The 22,443-nt window shown below is 43.1% G+C and overlaps 1 protein-coding gene across 1 annotated transcript; it reads left to right on the top strand.

Annotated features, from left to right (window-relative positions):
• The first annotated feature begins 2,341 nt into the window (after nt 1-2,341).
• Nucleotides 2,342-21,443, top strand: PPP1R17 (protein phosphatase 1 regulatory subunit 17). The gene is made up of 5 exons (XM_031047170.2): nt 2,342-2,752; nt 9,506-9,618; nt 11,525-11,677; nt 12,938-13,099; nt 18,158-21,443. The coding sequence occupies exons 2-5, from the start codon at nt 9,540-9,542 to the stop codon at nt 18,235-18,237; spliced, it is 474 nt and encodes a 157-aa protein (XP_030903030.1). The 5' UTR covers nt 2,342-2,752; nt 9,506-9,539; the 3' UTR covers nt 18,238-21,443.
• Nucleotides 21,444-22,443: the final 1,000 nt, after the last annotated feature.

Genomic DNA, 22,443 nt, shown 5'->3' with positions numbered 1-22,443 from the left:
TGAATCAAGACTAATAATAGTATTGTTCCAGCAGAATGTCATCAAAACCAACCCTACAAACCCATCATACCAGCCATTTATCAAACTTGTTTATGCTGATATGAGCACAGCACCAGTAATCTGTAAGGAACAGTCTTTTATCTGGCCACCCCTTCTATAAATCCAGTATTTTAACTGGTTCATAATGGACTGCTACTGTCATGAATGAGATCTGATTTTGGTCTTCCATTTGTACAGATTCAAAGTGAGTTCACTGCAAGCAAAATTACAGCTGGAAAAGAACCTTTACTTGTCACCACAGTTAAAAAGCCAGCTGTGCTTGCTTGAGCTGCAAAACCCACTGCAGACCTCTATTGACGAGCAAGCATAACTTCAAGGGAAGCCATGCATCTTTAAAGAAACCACTCTTATGCTGTGTGCTGGAAAGCTTCAGCAAGCCAAATATTCAGTATAGAAAAGGAAAAAGTATCAAAGGCAGGCCAAATTCTCACTGTCCTTCGGACATTTGAAAATTTGACCCTTGAATTGCAAACCAAGCTAGAAACAAACAATAACAAATGCACAGGTCAGTAATAGCTACACATAGATAGATGTATGCATATATGCACATATGTGTCTGTGTATACATGTGTTTGTATATTCAGTTTCTATTAGATTGTCTCCCCCTTTGCCATCTGTCAAAGCTGCATCTTCTGTCTTCTAAAGCACTAGCCTGGAAACTTTCAGACATGTGCTTATCTTTAATTACATGAGTAGTTCCCCAAGTGCTGATGGGAATACTCGCATACAAGGGAAGAGGGTTAAAGTGCAGATTTATTACAGACTCAGACTGTTTTCCAGGCTGTGTTTGTGAAACAACTGAACAGGAAGGATTAGAAAGCTGGCAGGAGCCCCAGACCTCTTACAAGCAGGACAACAACTGTAAACACTTAAAAGATCAGATATGGGAGTAAATCCTCCATCACATTGGTGATGTGACAGCCTCTATGGAAAGACAGGGATAAATCTAAAGTGTTTTGTGGCATCGTGTGGTGCCATGCAAGAGGTGACTAAGGTTGGATGTGTGATCCTGCTGTGAGTGATAGGCCACTTTCCTTGTGAGTAAAGCTATCCTGTAATATTCCCAAAGCATGCTTGGGATCCAGTGGCTAGAGCAGGAAATGGTTTTCTTATCCTCGGGGAATTTTTCCAGTGCTATAAATGACTGACTGACTTCTTCAATCAGGACAATGAAAACATAAAAAGGCAATCTTGAGATGAGTTTCAAGTTATACTTTCTGATTTGAGCATCTTGCTTCATGAGCTTATTTTCCAGTGATCTCATTCTGACTTTTCTGCATTCATAGGAAAATAAGAAGTAACTTGTGCTTCTAAGTAAAAAGCATCCAAGTGTAAATGTAGAGGGTGTTTTATCTAAACTTCACTGCAACAGAGAGGTCTTGACAATGTTGAAAGTAAAATCAAAGTCACAGAAACAATTTTTTTTCATGAGCAGTTTGGGGCTGTGTGGGTTTGGGGTTTTTTGTTAGTCAGAAATCTTAATTTTGCCCAGAGGTTCCTCACGTACCTTGCTCAGGAGCCTATGTCCATTTTATTCAGGAGCCATTCAAGCATTTATGAGCTTGCTTTTAGAAATGGGTCTCCAAGACACCTAAACACACATGACTTGCACTCAGAGAGGTGAGGAATGTGCTTGTCTCTCCCAGGCATGGATGGGGAAAGCTCACAGCTCACTCCTTTAGAGCATTTAGAAGCATGCTTGGCACTTTGTGGACCCACACCTGAAACACGGGATCTGAGAGTGCTGCACGTTCTGCAGGGCTGGCCATTAGCAGTTTCTCCCTTTGGGCTTTCTGTACAATATATTATTGATGAAAGAAACCTTGACTAATTTAAAGCATGCTGGTGCTGTTGAATTGCGATTGCTGATGGGGGAAGAGAAGGAGGCAGTAACTATAGCTGTGAGCTGTCACAGGTTTTAATGGTGTTTTAATAAAAGGGCACCGACAAAGGCATCTTTGTTGCAGATGAATACTGAGAGAGGGGCAGCTCTCAGCCCTGCCACTGAGTAAAGCGTTTCTCCCGGAGCTTTTCCAAAGTCAGGCGTGTTTGTGTATGTTTTCCCTCAGTTGAAATAACAGCTCAATCCAAAGACAAGGGCTAAAATAGGAGAGACTGGTCTCTGCTAGCAAACAACCGGCAGCCACAGAAGGCTCCATAAATACCGCGCTTGTGTAACTAGTTGCGGCCAGGTACACACACAAACACGGCAGTCACTGCTGAACCACCGGCTGGAGACGGTGCCCATCACTTTTAGTGCTTGTGGTGCTGCTCCCAGACACATGCCCTGCCTCCTTGCTCCACTTTTATCCTCAGCTCTCCCCTGGGTCCCAGACGGCACCAGCCTCGCTCCCTCCCCTTGCCATTTTCTTCGCTCCTCCTGACACGGCTGCCGCAGCTTGCCTTTGCCTCCGTGTGCCAGAGCTCCCGCAGCCTCCCCTGCCTCTCTAGAGCAGGAGAGATGCCCTCCTCGCCTTGAGGCGCTGCCGGTGTCCCCGCTCCTGTCCCCTCTCCATCGGCCTCAGGACTGGAAGCAGGGGCGGTGATGCGGCCGCTCCGCGGAGGAGGCCTGAGCGCGGCGTTGCCATAGCGACTCCGCACCACGCTCCCTAGATAAGGCGAGCGGCAGCGGCCGCGGCGGCCCCAGCCCGGAGAGGTCCCGCTGCAGTCAGCCCCGACGGCTCATCGCGTCGTAAGTACCGCACCGCACCCGCATCCTGCCCTCCCTTGGCGCTCCTCTTGTCCTTGCCTTTCTGTTTCCAGCACCAGCGAGGAAAACTCTTTAGCTCTGTGGGGAGCGGGCTGGGGATGATCCCATGTGGAGGAAGTTGTGGTGCGGCCGAGCTGAGAGTGGAAAGCATGGGTGATGGGGTTACAAGGAGGACAGTGCTTTAGAGATAACTGCTTTAACTAACTCTAACTGCTCAGACAGCTTACAAGCTGCAGAGTGGGAAATGGCATCAGGGCTTCTTACCCCACTAGAGAGGTCTGGAATGGGTGAGTTTGTAAAGAAATAATTACTGTAGGTTTTATTATCTTCAAACACTAGAACTTTGTGACCAGAACCTGAGCAGACATATCTTACTATTTTGTTTGGTTTTTTTTTCCACTATCAATCAAAGTTTAACTGTTGGGATTTTCATTTTTACGAGCTGATGGGAAGCAGTGTGAGACGGTCCCAACCAGGGTTTTGAACTAGTCCATAGAAGCTATGAGAGGAAATGACTCCCAGACGATTCTGCTATTAGCAGCAAAAACTTTTGGGTCAGGGAGGTGCCTGGATTAGGCTTTCAAATACCGAAGAGTTTCCTAAGTGCATTTAAATACTTTTAAATAAATAGAAACCAGACTAATCTGACAAGAATACCTCGAGGGAACAGCCTAGTGCCCAAATAACTGAAGAAGCTCCATGCAGCAGCTTGAGGCTGTTTTCTGTGCCCGGGGAAGAAGTCACTCCAATAATGTTAAACATAGTAAAAGTGAAAAGTTTGGAATGCAGAGCAGGAACGCCCAGACTTTCTACTTTTAGGGCATCTATTTTCTACTCTGGGTAGAGTTTTCTGCTCTGAGATGGGTTGCCTTGCTTTATTCACAAGATTTGCCCAGGAAGCAGTGGTAATGGGGCTAGAATAGGATCAATGTATAGGCAAAGGTGTGCATTTGCTGGTAAAAGAGCCAAGGCTGCCTGCTGAGTGCAGATGGAAGGAGCCAAATCCGGATGATAGTCTCTTATTCCTTCTTTGTAAATGACTTCATGCAAATAAGGGGCCTACTCCCACTATGGGACCCTGCAGAGGACATGCGACAGAAGGAAGGACAGGTCTGTCTTTCCCTGCCATGTAGGGAGGGAAGAGTGGGTAAGGATGCTGGGAGCCTGCCTGTCCCTCCTTGCTCACGTGCTCATTGCAACCAGAGAGGGGCAAAGCAGTTAAGAGATATTTAATAATCAAAACGTGTCAGGAGACCACAAGTGTGCGTGTGGTTGGAGAAGAGGCACCAGGTTTACAGGGCAAACTCTGATGCCTGAGCAGCTCTTTGGGCAGGGTAATGAAGCACTGCCTTTGGTGCAGGCTGGACTAACTTTTACATTCCAGTCTCTGCCTCGTGTCTGCATCAGGCAGCACACTGTAAGATATTCCCACTTGTTCCCATTTCAAACTGTCAAGTGCATCAGCAGCACCAAGGCCAGGTGCTGCCTATGGGAATATGGACAAGCATGTGTGTGTGTTGTCCTACCCCAGGGCACCAGTTGTCTCCATTTTGGTTCTTGAACTTTCCTTCTCTCACCTCATGGCAACAAAAGTGTTCATCTGCAGTGCTCTGTGTCCATGAGAAGACAGGCACACAGGGTCACACAGGTTTCTGTGGCAACTTCATTATCGACCTACCAAAAACAGTACTTATTAGATTCAGATGGCCTGCTGTCACCCAACAAGGACACTCTCAAGAGTACTTTTATTCCTGTACCACCCTTACCAACATGCCAATGGTTTCTCTAATGATTAGGCATGTCCTGCAAACTAGTGCATGTTTTTTTACTGGGGATTTGCTCAATTGTGGGAACAAAACATTCCCCTGGAGGGAAGGAATGGGGACAGAGAAAAACCAAAATCCACATACTTGTGGACAACAGTTTGTGGAGACCTTGCAAAGGGTTAGTGCAGCAAGTCTAAGAATTCAACACACAAGGAAATGACATGCAGGTATAAAACCTCATGCTCCTAATATACAATGTGAGGACTACTGACGTTGATGCTCACATAGCCCATGTCAACGCTGATATGAATTGCAGATCAGAAATTCTTTTCTGCATCTTCTAGGTAAGAATGCTTGCCTACTGATGTCTCATTTGAGTTCTGCATTGTCTCTTAAGACTGGATACAAATAGCCGTAGGTACCTAATTTCCATCTAGCTACATAGCACCTACAGCCATTCAAATCCTATGAGAAGACAAGAAATAGGGAGTTAACTTTCCCAAAGCCATTTCTATGCCTAGTTCAAGATCAAATGAGAAAAAGTCCAGCTCTTTACTTTGATTCTCAAAGCTTTAGTTTTCTGTTCGATCTCATGAATTTTCATTTCACATTGGTTTAAATGTCATGGGATCAGATGGCTTCAAAAAATGCATCATTTTGGTAGAAATTTGTGGTAGTAGCTTTGCTGACCATTCTCTAAGCTCTAGCCTAATTACTGGTGACAAATATCTACATTAACACAGCTGCATATAGTAATCTGAAATAGTAAACCAAAATTGGTTTCCTGGAACCAGTTACATTGGTGGCTTTTTGATGGAGACTCACAATTTAAGCAAAAAAAGGATACCTTATTATTTGCGTTTATAGTGTTTTAAGACAGTGTTTGTGAGTGGTAGGAGCTGTACATCGGTCTCTGGATAACTTTGTTTAGGCACTTTAATCAAGCATATACAGCAACTGAGAACTCTGACAAAAACGTCTTGAGTGTGCTTTAAGCTACCTAGGAACCCAAAGCAGACATCTAAAAAGTGAAAAGGTCAGACATCTGTCATCTGAATCACCGTCTCTTCCAAGTGTGTATGCCCAAAGGAGTCCTGTTGCTACACACCAGTGACTTCAGCATGAGACCTTATCCACATGAGGATGAAAAGGCTTTCACTCATACCTGCATTTTTCAGGCTGCCTTACCGTTCCTTGCTCTTCTCAGTCCCTAAGTAGAGAAAATCCTATTGAATGCCAAATGTTTTTACAAGGAGTAAATGCAAAACTGTGTAGGGAAAAGTAGAACTTGTCTCAAACAACAGATCAGAGAAGTGGTAAATGCTCCATCTCTGGCAGTGTTCAAGGCCAGGATGGGCAGAGCCTTGGGCAACGTGGTCTAGTGTGAGGTGTCCCTGTTCATGGCAGGGGGATTGGAACTGGATGATCTTAAGGTCCTTTCCAACCCTAAGCATTCTATGATTCAACCTTTAGGGAAGCATTTCAGGTGTTTATCAGCTCTTATTACATGTGGCCAAAAGTAGGCACACATGTCTGCAGGGGGGTGGTACAGCCTTGCTCCAAAGTCCAGGCTAAATGACTATTGAGTCCTAACTCATACAGAAAAATCTATATGCATTTCAGGAAGTGTCTCCCACTGACTGTGATTTAGAGCTCCATTGTAACCATTACACAGAGGATGAATATGGATCATTATGTCAAGAGATATAAGAGTGCAAGAAAAATCCCACCTTAGCCCATACTGTGAATAGCAAACACTACCCACCAAGGTGACTGATGGCAACAGAGAGCACAAACCATGTGTGAAGGCTGATAGGATAAGAGCTTCATTTAACACACAGAAACCCAAGAAAGTGCTTCCATTTGTAAAGGCGTATGAATGACTTCATACAGTCTCCCCTCATCTTCCTTTCCATGTGAAAGGTTACTGGGGAATCTGTTTCTTTAGTGGTGGGAATTGATTTCAGTGGTTTGGGAAAGCACCATTACAGCGCTCACATACATCACCTCTCCCTCGAACAAGCACAAGTGACAGGATGCAACAGCACTCACAGGTTTACACGTCATATGCAGTGGGTAGACACCCAAGGTACCGAAACTCATGACACATCTTGGTAATCTTTCCCTTTTTATTCTTTGGTCACACAGACTGTCACTATGTGCAGTGGGGAAACACTTGTAAGTGAGGCAATGCTGGCTGCAGGCAAACATTAAATCACCAAAAGGGTGCATGTGTCAGGAATTAGGCTATAGAGCTATATTTTAAAGCACTGAAGGTGCCAAGGGCTTGGCATCTGTGGCTATGGAAATGTGAAGACATCTAAGAGATTTATGTAGAATATATTTTTTTTTCAAAGGAGGACAGTAAGAAAAAATAACTAAGGAAGTCTCAAAGCTGGCATATACCAATCCTACATTAAGACTCTTTACAAAGCTTTATTTTTATTAGGTGAAATAATTTAGGGAAATACTTTAGTGAAATCAAACCAAAATTAGTCATATTTTATAAGGCATTTCCAGTCAGTATAATTTCCCACCAATCTTACATTTTAATTTTACAATCTAGTCTCAGCCTTTTTTGCCTCAAGAGCTGCTCAAAAAAAGTCCATAGTGTCTGAAATGGTATCCCTGATTTTACAGAAAACTGTCTAAAATGAGTACCCTTCAGGAAAGAGCATTTTTCCCTACTATGATAATATTTAGCCAGTGTGGCCTAATCAAATCCTATAAAATCAAATGGTGCTGAAGAAGAAAACCTCCCTCATCACAAAATGCAGTGTGAGCCTTCATATGGCCAGCTCATAAGTTTGGTTTTTACTTTAAATAAAATTGACTGCTTCACTTTAAGCATTTAAATTCATTAGCTACAGCTAATTTATACAGTGGATAAACAGAGCAGCCATGCCATGCTAAGGTGCATTCAAAGGTTTCTTTATACAGGGTCTTCCCAAGTGGAAGATGAATAGTTTTTTTCCATAAATGCAGATGGAGTCTCCAAGCAGTGTAATCCTTTAGTACAGATGTGAAGCTGGACTGAGGCAGTTCTATAGTGAACAGGCAGAGGTCAAACCCCTTATCCAGGCCTGATTCCATAAGGTATTCCAGAATGTATAGAATTTTAAAGATTATGAATACTGAAGGGTATGGGAATTAATCCCATATGTACATTATGAGTCAGTGTTCCTGACCTTTATTACTGTCAGCCAGTGTTGCTCCGCTTACTTTGAAGCCACTGGAATTTAGGACATGTTTTTTTACCCCCTAAAGAATTAGCTCAGTGAGTGATTATGAGTGCGACCTTTCATAGTTTGTTTGGAAAACATTTAAGTGACTGGATTTTGCTTGAGGATTAATTGTTCTTTATATAGATGCAAGTTTAGTCACAGAAATGCGGTTGACTCCCCTACTGTTCTGTTTCTTGTTGACAAATGACCGCTGCAATTTACAGAGAAGTAATATAGGTGATTTCTTTACCTCCAGCAGGATAAAAGCAAACTCTCTGTTGTAGTTTAAGCCCAGTCGGCAACTCAGCCACACCGCCCACTGCTGCTGCTACCACCAACAATAATAAAGGAAATAACAAGGGAAGAGAATACAACCGCTCACCACCCACCGACCGATACCCAGCCCAACCAAGCAGTGATCTCACCTCAGTAACTGCCCCCAGTTTCTATACTGGCCATGATGTGCTGTGGTATGGAATACCTCTTTGGCTAGTTTGGGTCAGGTGTCCTGTCTCTGCTTCCTCCTGGCTTCCCCTCCTCCCTGGCAGAGCAGGAGACTCAGAACCCTAGGTCAGAGTAAATGTTACTGAGCAACAACTAAAAACATCAGTGTTATCAGTGCTGTTCCCAGGCTGAAAGTCAAAACCACAGCACTGCACCAGCTACTAAGGAGAAAAATGACTGCTACTGCTGAACCCAGGACAGTACTCCTGTTTTTTCTCTTCCTCATTGCCTTCCTCCTCCCTACACGTAAGCCACGGTCTGCCATTATTCCCTGAAAATGGAGAACTGAGATTGTAAGTAAGAAGCTACCCCAGCTGTTGCTGGCAGAAGGGACATACCAGATCACTCAGGCTGCACCTTCAGGTTGAAGGTTTCTTTTCTTTTAACATTGCTGTAATGGGTTTCTGTTAAGCAACCATAGAAATGGTCAGCAGTAAAAAAATGGTCTCATTTCCTTCTTCCTGTGAAGACATCTAGGGTGGCCCCAGAGTGAGCAAGTCTGGGATCAAATCTTAGCTTGGGAAATGCTGGAGGAGCTCAGGTAGGAGGCTGGGCTCCAGGATCCTCTGCAATTGTGAGAAAAAGGGGATAAAGCAGCCAAAACAGCAATTCAGTGGGACTTACTTACAGAGAACAGGCTCTTAAACAGCTTTGTGAAACAGGTTCCTGTGATCTTACCCAGTTGATTAGTAAGTGTACTTCATGCTGGCTTTGGGGTGCGTGTGCACTGGCCATCTTTCAGAGGTAGCACTCACGTGTGGGTCTTCAGGGGTATCAAAGCTGTGTTAGAGGAGCTGGGCTTGTAAGACTAAGTCAACAGAATTCATTATTAAGGTAAGATTGTATGATAAACACCAAATATGATCCTTAGTATAGAGTTGGGAAAAAATGGAAAAAAAACATACCACCGTAATTCCTAGCATACACTTTGTGTATGAGATAGATAGATAGTGCTTTCTGTATGCTCAAAATCAGTATTCTTCTATAAAGCCAATGTATTTCCCATGCTAGTGTGGGCTGCTTACAGATAGGTAGGTGGAAAAACAAGATATTGCATATGTAACCAAGGCAAAGGTAGTGAATAAATGTATCTCTTGGCACATGTGAGCCAGCAGACTGCACAACAGGGAGCAGCTGGAAGACAAGAACTTCTCATGATCTGGCTAGCAAGTGGATACATAACACCAATACGTCTGGTTTATGTCAGGGTGCAATTTCTTTTCCTTTTTTTCCTGGTGTAGTAGCTTCAAAGGGGAAGAAAATCCCATTTCAACGATGTCAACAGAATGTGTTCAGCCATTTGATATCCCAGAAGACAGACTGGACAAGCGAGATTCACACTGTAACCATTTAGGTAAGTGTTATTAGATGATGTCATTGCATTAATTAGAGAGGTGTTGTCTTCACATCATTAGGCCCTGTCCAGTGTCCCTTTTTCCCCTCTAGCGACAAAACTGAGCCCTCATGAAACCCGATAGATTGCACCTTCTGCTGACACTTCTGATGCCAGATGGAAAGGCAAAGAGAGCTCTTCCTGCATATAAAAACCAGCTGAAGCTGGAGAGCAAAGTTAATTAAAGAGGAGAAAGAAAAAAAGAGTCATTGTTCTTTCCCTTGGTAAAAAAGGTAGAGCAGTTTCTTCATTTATACCACTGTAAACTAAAAGCTGGGATATGTCTGAGCCTTCCCTCAGCACATTTTACAGATGCAATCTCAGTAAAAGATTTCAGACACCCCCTCCCTTTGCCTCCACTGAGTCTGCTTTCTGAATACTTCCCCCCCTTCATTGTCAATGTTTCCTCTCTTGAACCTATTTCATACATAACTTTCGCACTGAGAGCACCAGAGGCATCGTTTCTCTGCCACACTCCTAAATACCAGGCTTCATACTTGATAGATGTGCTTTTTTGCATATTCATGGTCTTTGCCTCTGCTTCAGGTTTGGTTACTTCACTCCCACCTTGCAGTATTGTCACAAAGATTTAGCAACCCAGAAACAAAAACCTATTTGCTTGTTGTTACCCTTGTGATGACAATAACAAAACACAAATGCAATTTCACTTCCTTGTCAAAAGAAGTGTCCCACCCCAGGCAAGCACAGGCTCAGAAACTTTGTTTATCTGGCCTGCAAGGAAGGTATCCTAGTTCTGCCTCTGCCACATGGCATTCCTAGCTACAGGCACCACTTATACAATTGCTGGTATACCAAACATAATTGTTCTCATTCTACAGTTAGGAAACTGAGGCAGCGGGAGGTGAAATGATCTCATTAGGACCACACAAAAAGTCTGTGAGGGCCAGAAAAAGACCCCACATCTTCCCAGGGTTCATCCTGGAATGTTATCCTTTCCATACGTATACCCACTTATAGACGTACACTGCCTCAAATAGTGTGAGAGAGCCTGGAATGAAGACCCAGCTGAAGCCAAACAAGCAGCTTTTTAAGAAGTATTGGCGTGTGTGATATCAATCATGGAATCACTTAGGTTGGAAAAGACCTTTGAGATCATTGTGTCCAACCATAAACTTAATACTGCCAAGTCCACCATTGAATCATGCCCCTAACTGCCAGATCTACAGGTCTTTCAAATACCTCCAGGGATGGTGACTCAACCACTGTCCTGGGCAGCCTGCTGACAGGCTATCATCTTCAATATTTTTTGCTTGCATAAGCACCCAGAAATGCAGATTCTTGCGGAAAAAAACATCTGCATCGTCTGGGTCAAGGGAAAACCAAAAATCCAGTGTAATGTTATGTAAATCAAAACCGAATACCAACTGCTCTGGAAATAAAGCCAACTCTTGAAGGGAATGATATACTGCCTTGGCTTACCAATACCTCAGGCTGACCCCACACACATAAATCTTTCCTTCACAAAAGTGCTCTTGTAACTCTTGAAGACGCAGCCTGCACAGCTAGTGCGGGATGAAAACAGGGATGGTCGTGGGACTCCTGCACACCATGGTACAGCTTTCCCTCTGCCACGTAACACACAGCTGCCCACAGTCTCTTCCTCTGCTTTATGTCTACCACCTACAACACAGAAGGACCACCTAGGTCACTTGACTCCCATGTAGTATGGCACATAGGCCTCTTGTGCTGATGTTTTATTTAAGAGATGTTTCTCCTCAGGCATTATGATTTACTTGGATGAAGGCAGTATTGTTAAAGCTTTTCTTTTCACCGTCCAGTTTGTTATTTCCACTCAGTTTCGTAGTTTTTTACATCTTTCTTTCTTTTTCTTTTTTTTCCTCTGCAGAAGATCTTTCAGAGCAGCTGATTCAGAGCTGTGACCTCAAAAAGAAACCAAGAAAAGGGAAAACCATCCTGGCTTCCCAAAACACTGAACAGGACCAAAAAAAGCCAAGGAGAAAAGATACACCAGCTTTGCACACCCCACCACCTCTAACAGGTGAACAATACAACCCTTGACTTAGGAATCACAATTCAGCCGAGGGGACTGAGTCCAGGCAAATGTCTGCAGACCCCTCATTCACTTATGTCCCCTGGATGTGGGTAAGAATGCAGCTCAATGCCATGTCCATAGTGGTGCTGCCTTTATATGATAAATGATGTGTATTTGTAGCTGCTGAGCCATGCTACATGTCCCATTAAATCCAGTTCAAAATCAAAAAGGATCTAGTTCAGCCCCTGTGCTTTCCTGTGAAACATGTACCCAGTGCTCAGGGGGAGGTTGACCAGGGATTAGGGCAGGATGAGACCTGAGGAGCACATAAGCCAGCTGCAGGATGCTCCTCCTGGAAATAATAGGGCTCTTGTGCTCATGGTGACTCTGTCAAGGGTCTGGTGTTTCAGGAAGCCAGAAACCACTGCAGCAACAAAAGGACTCCTTGTAGGATGCTCCCTGCATGCACAGACCTCTGAAGTTCAAGAGCCAAACGCCACCAACCTGGGGAAGGGAAGAATGAGCAGGAAACTGCCACTGAAACCTGATGATCTTCCAAGTCAGCAGCAGCAATAAACGTTTGTCACTCCTCTCTGCTAACAATCATTCCTTGTGCTCTCTGGGGAGAGAGCTGTGCTCTTGTACCCACTGCACTGAGTTCTTCTACCCATATTGCACATACACAGAGGAGTTAGCCAGTAACTACTTGCATGGTCCCCTGTGTACCAACAGCAAATCACCAAGAACAAGAAGCTGGGATTTGCCATTTGTAATCCAGATTTTACCTCTGTTCAGCTTTCATTTGTACCATCTCCCCAACAATTCCCTCTTAGGGAAGAGTGGTTCAGAGGCTAGAGAGCTGCGTTTTGTGCCTGTAGTAGCCATACCATAAGGCATTATTTCACTGGTTAAAATAGGCCATTTCTGCCTGGTCACATTGCTCCCAGGCAAAGGCTTTAAGCATCCATATGATTGAGCTGCTTTGTTGAGATGTTCAAGCTTCTGGAATAGAAGATTGCCCTCATCTTTACCACAATTTCTGATGGGCTGCAGTTTAGTGCATTAAGTACAACCAGAAGCCAGCTGGCCTGATAGCATCACTGTCATTAGCCTATAGGATATAAGTGACTTTGAGGAAATGTATACCATTGCAAAACCTGAAGAGTAGGTACATCATGCAGAGCAGTTCATGGGATAGTTGCACAAGTACCTGTTTTCTCCAATGTGAGCAAGGCTTAAATGACATTCTCTCTTCCTTGCCTGCAGGCATACTTTCAGACTTTTCTGACAGTCTGCTGAAGAGGTATGGTATCACAGAGAAGCCACAGCGAGAGAGAGTGAATCCAGGCTCTCAGATCACTGAACTGGAGCAGAAAAAGCCCAGGAGAAAAGATACACCTGCAATACACATCCCACCTTTGATCATAGGTAAGAGAATATTTACGTAAGGTCCTCCACAGAGGAAGATAACAGGGGGTAATGCCAGAGGTGTGTTTGGGAGGAGGCTGGAAGGAGGTTGCTATGCCCAGTGTACTTTGTAGTTCCTGCTGAGCTGGACCTATTTGTTCAATGTATATAATAGCAGTGATGGCTTATGGAAAGCCTTTTCCATTTCCCCTGCTCATGCTCTGGGGATAGAAGGGAAGAGGAGTAAGAGAATACATTAGGTCACTTGATTATCTGCAGACACGATGCTGCTTTTGTGAAAGGCCAATGACTGCCCTGCTTTTCAAACCTGATCACATGCAACTTTTTAGGTCACCAGCACTAACAGTGGCTCATGCTGTCTTAAACAACCTGGAGCAAAGCTGTCCTGATTAACCTTAATGCCAGTCCCTGACTGCACTTAGGAAACCAAACTGTGATGAACTTCTCGTTAACAGCACCTTGAAGAGAGCTCTGTGCTTCTGGCATAATACACACTGCAGCACCTAATCTGCTTGGTGACCACATGGAGTCAGCCAGCCATGTTTTGGTCCTTAAGACCCTTTGTCACATTTCTTGCACTCCTCTATCACCGAAGAGCCTCAGTTCATCAATGCTTCTGAAGGGGTAGATGTTAATTATTAATACCAGCTAGGGATGCAGCTTTCAGTTGTTTTCAACCATAACTCCAATGACTCTTGCCTCCTGGTGAATCCATCCTCCAGCTCTCAGCATGGATTCAAAACAGCCTGCTAAACACTGCCTCTCCTTATCCACAACCTTTCCAGATCCAATATTCTGGGTCTGTGTTCTAGTGACTGACCACCTCTGGCAGACTTGTGCCTGTAATGGGGCAAAGTAGCCTGTGTGTTTCACTTGCTCCCTGCTCTGAGGATGCATATATTCATTTCAAGATGCACACCACCATACAGCGTTCTGCTGGCTGAAATTTGCCAGTGGTGGTTCCATGACTTGCTATGAAAAAGTGACTCATTGTGGCTAAGGACTGCTCCAATATTTGCTACTTGTTTACTTTCAGGGTTATCCCATCAGGTAGAAGACAGAGCACAAACAAACTGAGCTCTCTTGTGAAACTGCTGTGCAAATAGAACCTGAATTATAGACTCAGAGACCTGAGAAGCCCCGACAGGGCTATGTGTGCTAAATAAATGTAGACAGGTCTTTCTGTCCTTGTTTCCCTGTCACTGGCCTTGTTTGCATGTGTGCTGCATGTATCCCTTGTGACCTGCTAATGAGGATTGTCCCCATTTCTACCATTTCTCCTTCAGATCCCTCCCAAATGCCACTTTCACATGCCAATTCAAAAACTCCACTTAATTGTTTGTAGTAACAGAGCTTAATTACTAGATTATCTTTTTAAACAGCTGTCCACACAAATAGCTTTGTTGTAAATGTAGCTAAGAATGGCAGCTGTGTTACCTTTCTCCCTTATGACCAGCTGGTTATGAGCACTCTAGAACAGCCTTTCACCCTCTTGGGGGCTCAGAGAGATTTTCTACCACAAATAAAAGCAAGTCAAATAGCCCATAAAACGTGATGTAAATCAATGTATCTAGTAGATTCCACATGATCCAAGTGAGTAGAATCAGTTTTACACCTTGCAAACACCCAATCTAGATAGGAAATGCAGGTACAGAAAGGGGGTTGCCAAATTAGGATCTTAAGGTCCTTTCCAATCCTAACTATTCTATGATTCTAAGATCTGAATGTTACTATCTGGAGAAATCCATGGCTACCTGTTGAAGGAACCTAAGGAAATCAGTCCTTAGCCAGTTTAAATGTCTACAGATGGGCATCACAACGCTCTCCGCTAGAAGGGTCAGACTTCTATTTGTACATAACCGTCAAACTCCTACTGAAGTGGCACATTGTTCCATGTGTATACAAATGAGCCATAAGCAGACATCTTCTCCAATGGCCAGCTCCCCTTCAGTCAGCCAAGACCTTGTCCTTCTGAAGGGATTAGACCAGAAGACAAAACACAACCACCATTCTAATGGTGTTTTTTTTGCTCTCACATGACAGCAAATTATCTGAATCTGATCCAAGGCCTGTACTCAGCTCTGGGACACTCAGTTACACATCCCCACTTAGCAATATATATATTCAATTAGCTGAAGCATTTCTGAGAGCTCTTCAGGCCTGTGGGTTTGAGCAAGAATGTAAATACATGAGTAAATATGGGAACGTGGTTCCCAAAATGTGGCTGCTTGGGGTTTCCTAATCAGATCAGAGATAACTTGTAAAACCACAGTTTTAAACCCTTGCTCTTCCTCATGCCCTAGAAAGCCAGTTAAGGTTGTCTCTTTGGAACAATATCATCCTCCCCCCTAAAACCCTGGGTGACGCAGGAGAAACACAGCAGGGTAATGTCCCCTCTTGCCCTTCTCCTGTGCAAGTGGTGCATCTGGAGCACATCAATACTCTCCCAACCCAGCTGCAGGTGTTGTCTGTAGGTAGTCAAGTGGACTTGGTGCTGTTTTGGTGGGTTTCTGACTTTATAACCCAGGAGAAGGGTCTTAGATCTAGGTAGCACCTGGCAAATGGTTGATTTAAGCCAAGTTCTTCTGTTGCCTGTGGCTGAGCTTTGTAACAGAAGCTCTCATGTCTCTGTGAGCCTTTGAGGTCCTAGTCCCTAGCTAAAAATTGCAAGCGGTTGCAAGTTCTGTTGGGAAAACATGACTACTTTTCATTTCTACTCAGCTTTCTTAAGTCAGATCCCTTGGCAGACACTAACAGAACCACCTAGCAATCCTTAAAACAGATCTGCAGGATGAGCTGCATTTCATAATACACACAGCTGGGAAAACAGGGGCAGGGAGGTTAAGTGATTTACTTAAACAGTAATCAGAGAAATACTGACTTACAAATGTTCCCCAAATCCAACATCCTGCTCCTTTAAGGCCAGAATTCCCAAACCACATTCAGTAAAGCACACATTCTCCACAAGTGATCAGTGGCATTGTATCAAAGGAAAATATCCTTTCCCAGTGTTACAAAAATAAGTCTAGTTTCAACATCACATTTGTACCCCCTTTGCACTGTTTTGCATTAAAAGGCTGATTTTAAAGGCATGTAGTTGTCCTTGAAGTTACTGGTGAGCTGGAAAGTTAATAACCTGCAGCTCCAGGCTAGATTCTCCTCTGAGCTTTAAATCCTGAGCTCTACTGGAGACTTTTGGAGTTCATCAGTCATCAAAGTGATTTACTGATAATGATGCATTATCTTGCTATTGATTGCAGTAAGTGTCTGGCATGCTATTGATGTGGGTCCAGCTGAGAGCTGGGGACCTCTGCTTGGCTGCTACCTTCCAGCTGTCTCTAGCATCTGCTCTACAAGGGCTGGTTTATGTGCTATAACCATCAGAATTACATAAACGTACTTTTCCTTCCTCACTTCATAATTTAAATAAGAGAATGTACATGATCATAAGGCACAGTGCAACTTACATTCCTGATCCCTTATTCCTGACTTTACCCCCAAAACAGGTAAGCTCTCATTAAATGATCACTGCAGCTCAGATTTTAAGCATATTTGAGTTATGTTTTCCTCATTCCTCAAATGTTCTGTGAAGAAAACAACCACAAAAAACCCCACTCCTCTCTAAAAAATGCACAACCCAACCCCTAAAGACAACAGTGGAAAAAGAAGTGTCTGTATTTGCCTATGTCTGGATGGGGAACATTCAAGTCCATCCCCATGAAACAGCATATTCTTTGCAGTTAACAATGGTGTTTTCTCAACTGTTGCTTGAAAAAGTAAAGTCTTTTTTGTTTCAAAATAGTATTCATTCGTGCCTTTCAGTCTATCTCATGGTTTCTCTGAAACCAGCTGGTTCACAAGAACTGCATATAAATGAAGCAGGAGCTAACTTAAAGGAAGGGCAGTATAAGTTAATATTTCCATTAACTCATAAGCTCTTGACAAGCCTCCAAAGTTGAAGAAAATCTTCCTGTGTGGTACTGCTCTATTTTCAGACCTCATCAAGACTGAAAGCCTTCTCTGTGAGAGGGCTTTTGATGCAGAAAGAAGCAAAACAGGTTGGTTTGACAGAACAACTCAGCTGGTTAGCACAGACTGAGAGCAAACAGTAGGAGACCAAATTAGGGTGAGATTTTGGTGGTTTCAACACAATGGTAACCCTCATCCTGTTTTTAGACTATGTTAACCTCCACACCAAGGAATGTAGGCATAAAATCTCTCTTACAGGCTACTTGTTTTTTACTGGCAACAGACAAAACCAACACAATATGTTAAAATAGGGATCAAGAACATTTTCTAGTTAATATATTGTCCTCTCTTCATTCTATTAATTTAATCTCTAATGAAGAGAGCAGTTACAATAATTATGGTATCCTGGTATCACATAAAGGCCTTGGGTGATATAGTTTAGTGTGAGGTGTCCCTGCCCATGGCAGGGGGGTTGGAACTAGATGATCTTAAGGTCCTTTCCAACCCTAACTATTCTACGATTCTAAATCCTTAAGGGGTGGACTTACTGCTTTTATAAAGGAGAGAAGCAGAGAAGGGAAAGACAGAGATTTGTGGAAGGTATGACCCAGAACCTGAGTCCTTGTCCACATTGATCTTAATTCAGTTGCTTTTTGCAATTTATTGATAATATATAACTTCAGTGGGGATGGCACTTGGCATGTGGGTATTCTAACACTTGGCTCTTTCAGAATGATCTAAGTAATAATGCTATATACCTACAGGAAACATACACACATTCACTTAAGCAGACTCAGGCACAAAGATCAATCATGGTATTTATTTTGTAAGCTCTTTTTTAGCTTCCCACACCCCTTTGACAAACAGCTTCTCAGATGAATCTTGGTGTCCCTTTCCACAGGTAGCAGGAGTAACTCCCATGATGCTGGAAAACTATATTAGCATCAAGAAATTAGAGAGGACTGAAAAATTCTGATCTGGATATTTTCTAAAGAAGCAATATTTTAAATCAACTTCTTTTTTCTCTCTCTCTTTCCTCTGTCTTCTTTTTGTTTGTTTGTTTGTGTTCTGTGTCCTTCTGTTTTTAAGGCACTAAGCTGCTTACTGAAGAAAAGCAAACAGTGATTATGGAAGATGAAGAAAAGGATGGAGAGGCAATCCCCAGTTAAGATTACAGTGATATTTCCAGTAATGCAGTGTAAATAATTCTGGGTCATTCAAAGTGGCAGTACATAGAAAGTGAAGAAAAAAAAAAGGTCCTTTCATTTTTATAGATGATAATTCTCTCAAGCATGCACTTGAATTTAAATTATCTTCAAGTGCTTATCTGCACCTCATGGAATCCCAGCAAGCATCATAGGAGATGATAGCAGGAATTTCACTCAGACATGGAAGGATTCACTCAGTTTGCTAAAAGTGGCTTCCCAGGATTTTTGGCACTGAGGAATCCACCTTGGATCAGAACAAGCTTTGTGCACAGTGATAAGGGTTAATACAAAGGGACACCACCAGTCAAGTGTACCTGGCACTAGATACCAGAGCGGTTGGTAGCACAGCGCAATAAAACATCAGCTAGTGATTCAGATATCATTTTTCTCCTGATAAGTTCACCTCTTTTGTCCAGCTTTCCTCTGCTGGAATATCACTGACCACAGTGAAAAATCACATATACAAAGCTGATGGGACAGATGAAGAGGGAAGGAATCAATGCTAGAATCCCTGAAAGGCAAAGCACACACTTCTGCCTGTATCTGCTCAAGACTTGTGTCTGTGAGGAGAAAAGGGTAGATTTACCATAGAACAAAAACTCAACAGCTATAAGGGCTGTCAGCACTGACACATCAAACAAGACAGAGGGCAGAGCTCTCAGAAGAGAAACACGGGATGTGCCATGCCTGCCTGTTACACCAGTGTAGACCATTGTGGGTTCTTTTCTTCTCAAAGGTTTTATTCCTGGATTAGTGGGAGATCAACTTGTTCTCCATGGCTTTTCACTCCATATTTTGTCTTTTAACATCTGCTTTTTAACTGAGTCCTTGGTTGTCAGGAGATGGAAGAAAATCTCCTGACAAAAATTACAGATTAATAAATAACAGCAGGAGAGTAAAAGTTGAGTAAAAAGGGTACTGTTACTGGCACACACACACACTGCAGGGTGGAACAGCACCATGCTTTTTTTTAAGTTTACCTCATTGATTCAATCAAGAATTGTTTTCACACCCAGCTACAGCCTTCAGCACTGGGACAAACAGAGACAGGTACTTGTAGAATATTACACAAAATAGGTAGAACTGGGTAGTTTTGTGCTTACCTTAATAGCTCTGTGTGCTAGATGGGGCAGCACTGCTGGCTGGACCCTTAGGGACCTCAGCAGAGAGGTTAAAGATTATCTCTCTAGCCTGGCAGAGTGAATTTAGTTATCATCTTCCTAACACCCTTAGGCAGACAGCTAAGGAGCACACTAGTTTGGACTTCATCTGCCATAGTGACTGACCCAGCATCTTTCATGAGCACGCAGTCCACTCATAAGTATTCAGCTTCAAGATGTAATCAACAAGCTTATAATAAATAATCATGTGTTAAAGACTACAATAGGCCAGCTATATTATTGATGGGATGCCTGGCACCGAGGAGAGGTGTTTGGTTTTTATCCTGTTAATCAATCAGTGAGATGAGCGATATTTTAATCAATAGCTCATGTAACAACAATCATGTCAGGTCCACAGTAAAGGATGTCACAGCAAGTGTGTAACAAGAGATATACATGATTCGAGTCAAGCTTTACCAGTGAAGCTGGTGAACATTGTCAATGCACAGTACAGCAAGAGTGAGAACGTGGAGTCCCAGAAAGATTCAAATGGGCATCAGCAGTGGATTAGCTGAAAAATGTAAGTGTTTAGATATGAAGACCCTTACCAACACAAAGCAGGAGCACAAATAAGATGTGACTGACTTCACTGCTCTGAAGATTTGTTTCCAAGCCTGGGGAATGCTGACACAGCTTAATATGAAACAAAAAGAGCCCTCTTTAAGCCTAGCACTACATGTTCTTCACCAAAGAGGAGTTATGGTCCCAGTGACATCTCTGATGGCACAGCAGCCTAATTTACCATCCCTGCATAGATCAGCTTGAAGCCCAGCTGTAAAAAATGCCGCAACATACATCATTTGCTGCAGTTCATTTAAAATCGCATATTCATAGCCTGGTAATTCAGCATTTACTGTTTTTTCACCCAGGAACAACATGAGCGACTAAAAAGTAATTTTTCACTTGATCAATTAAGTAAATAGGGGTTTTCTTTGCAATGTTCCTGGGAAGTAGTGTGAAGAATCATTTCTCAAAGCTTTCACCTGCCTCGCTGCACTCTGTGAAAGTGTTAAATATTACTTTAATTGGCAATCAAATATGATCTTTTTCCAATCAGATTAGCATTGCCCCTTTCCCCAGAACAAAGCCTCTAGGTGTTGCAGAAGCGTGTGTGGACTGTACAATGGCCTGAACATTGTTTATTGGGTTTATTTATTGCCTTTTAGGCTCTGAACTATCCCTCTAAGACCAGATAGTGCTGAAACTGCACAGATTGCTCTCCTAGGCAAATGGCTGGAGTTGGTGTGCTCTGGGGCAGAAATGCTTTTGTACCCAGTGCCCACAAGGGTCCCCCATTAACATCACAGCAAAACCAGAAGGAAACAGGAAGCACAGAAACAGGATAAGCCTTTCTATGGCACTCTTAGGACTGAGATGCTCCAGACGGAAGTCACTTGCAATGCCTGCACATAGGCACGGGCTGCTTGAAGGCCTTAGTAGCTGGATCACATTCAGATATTTAGCTGTACGTGCATCTCCCTGCAGAAGTCTGCACTGGCCAGGACAACCATTCCAAGTCCTCAGAGGGAATGAAGTGCTCCAGTCAGTGGGTAAAAGACTGACTGCAATCAGGAGGCTGTGAATGGATAATATTTTTGCAGGGAACTCTCAATTAACCTCAACCTAGAAACTAAGGGACAGGTCTCCATTTACAACAGACTTGGAACAAAGGGATTTAATGGCCCTGCACTGTCAACAAGGGATTGCAGAAAGCCTATCACCTAGCAGAAGAGGGTGTATTTCTGTAGTGCTAAACAGGTGCAGAGGTTAAGTGGTTTGCCCAGCTAAACCTCAGCAAAGACTAATCCAAAGCAACATTCATGATGCTATCACTAACTCACACTATTCACAGCTAAAGCAGCATTTGCATGCATTGAGGTTAGCAACACACTGAAATTTTGTCTGGTTGAAATTTTGTCTTACGAGTTAATAAATGGATAATTGTAGAATGCTTCAACCACTTAAATTAAATAGATGTGGCTGGTTATTATAACCAATTATCTTCCTGCATGTCCTATGTCATTCTTGCCTTCGGAAATTACATTTTCTATGCATGACCTTACAGTATATTTGTATGCAGAGAGACTGCCCACCATTTACATCTACAAGCCAAAATCAGAAGTGCATGTCAGTGAAGCAAATGAGAAATTCTGGCTTCTCACTTCCATTTAGATAAGTTCATAAACACGTTATCATTCTGTTACTTACATCCCCCCAAAAGCCACAGGCCTCTTAGAGTGAGGTTGTGCAAACAGAAATACCAGTATTCTGGAAATGTAGTTCTACATAGAAATAGTGAACATTAAAAGCCAGTTTCTGCTCCATGACACTGGCTCTTGGTCCTGTGGGAGAGACCCACATCAGTCTGTTGGACTCAGGAGCTGTGAAGGGAAGCTTAATCCATCCTTAGACCCAACATCCTGAAGAATCCTGAAAAGACACAGACTTTGATGGAAAAGCAGCAGCAAAATTAGAAAGCACATTCCAGAAACAAAAGAAGCATTTCTGATGGACCATTTGTGCTTATTCTTACAGGTGCAATGATCCTGTAAAATGCAAGCTGTGTATTTATAACTGTGAGACACATTGCCATGAGCTTTGGATTTTTCCAAGCTGTCGAGTCTTTTCCAACCTTCAAAGTACCAGGTGGTCTTAGCATCTAGGACAAAGTTATACCTGTCCCAGGTTTGTTTTTCCATATTCTGTTTAGCCTGCAGGAGAGAAATCTTACAGGGGTCTTTTCAATGTATGCAAATGTCTGATGGGAGAGAGTAAAGAAGAAGGAGTGAGGCTCTTCCCAGTGGTACCCACTGACAGGACAAGAGGCTACCTCATGACCTAAAGAACTGGAAAGGTCCATCTAAGCTTCTGAGCCACAACTCCTCCTTCTTCTTCCTCTTTCCTTTTGTCCTCCATCTCTGCTCTGGCTGCTGCAATTGCCCTTGAGGATGTTGGAGCCAATTTTACTTTCCAGTCCCTGTTTGTGTAGACATAGAAATACATGCAA

The sequence above is a fragment of the Melopsittacus undulatus genome, chromosome 1 (assembly GCF_012275295.1).
Source record: "Melopsittacus undulatus isolate bMelUnd1 chromosome 1, bMelUnd1.mat.Z, whole genome shotgun sequence".
NCBI classification, from domain to species: Eukaryota; Metazoa; Chordata; class Aves; order Psittaciformes; family Psittaculidae; genus Melopsittacus; species Melopsittacus undulatus.
This window is presented reverse-complemented; position numbering and strand designations above follow the sequence as displayed.

Excerpts from the sequence above, each read along its gene's own strand:
- PPP1R17 (XM_031047170.2), top strand. The coding sequence starts at position 9,540 with ATGTCAACAGAATGTGTTCAGCCATTTGATATCCCAGAAGACAGACTG. Across the intron at positions 9,619-11,524 it reads TTCACACTGTAACCATTTAG|AAGATCTTTCAGAGCAGCTG; the intron begins GTAAGTGTTATT and ends TTTCCTCTGCAG. Across the intron at positions 13,100-18,157 it reads CATCCCACCTTTGATCATAG|GCACTAAGCTGCTTACTGAA; the intron begins GTAAGAGAATAT and ends TCTGTTTTTAAG.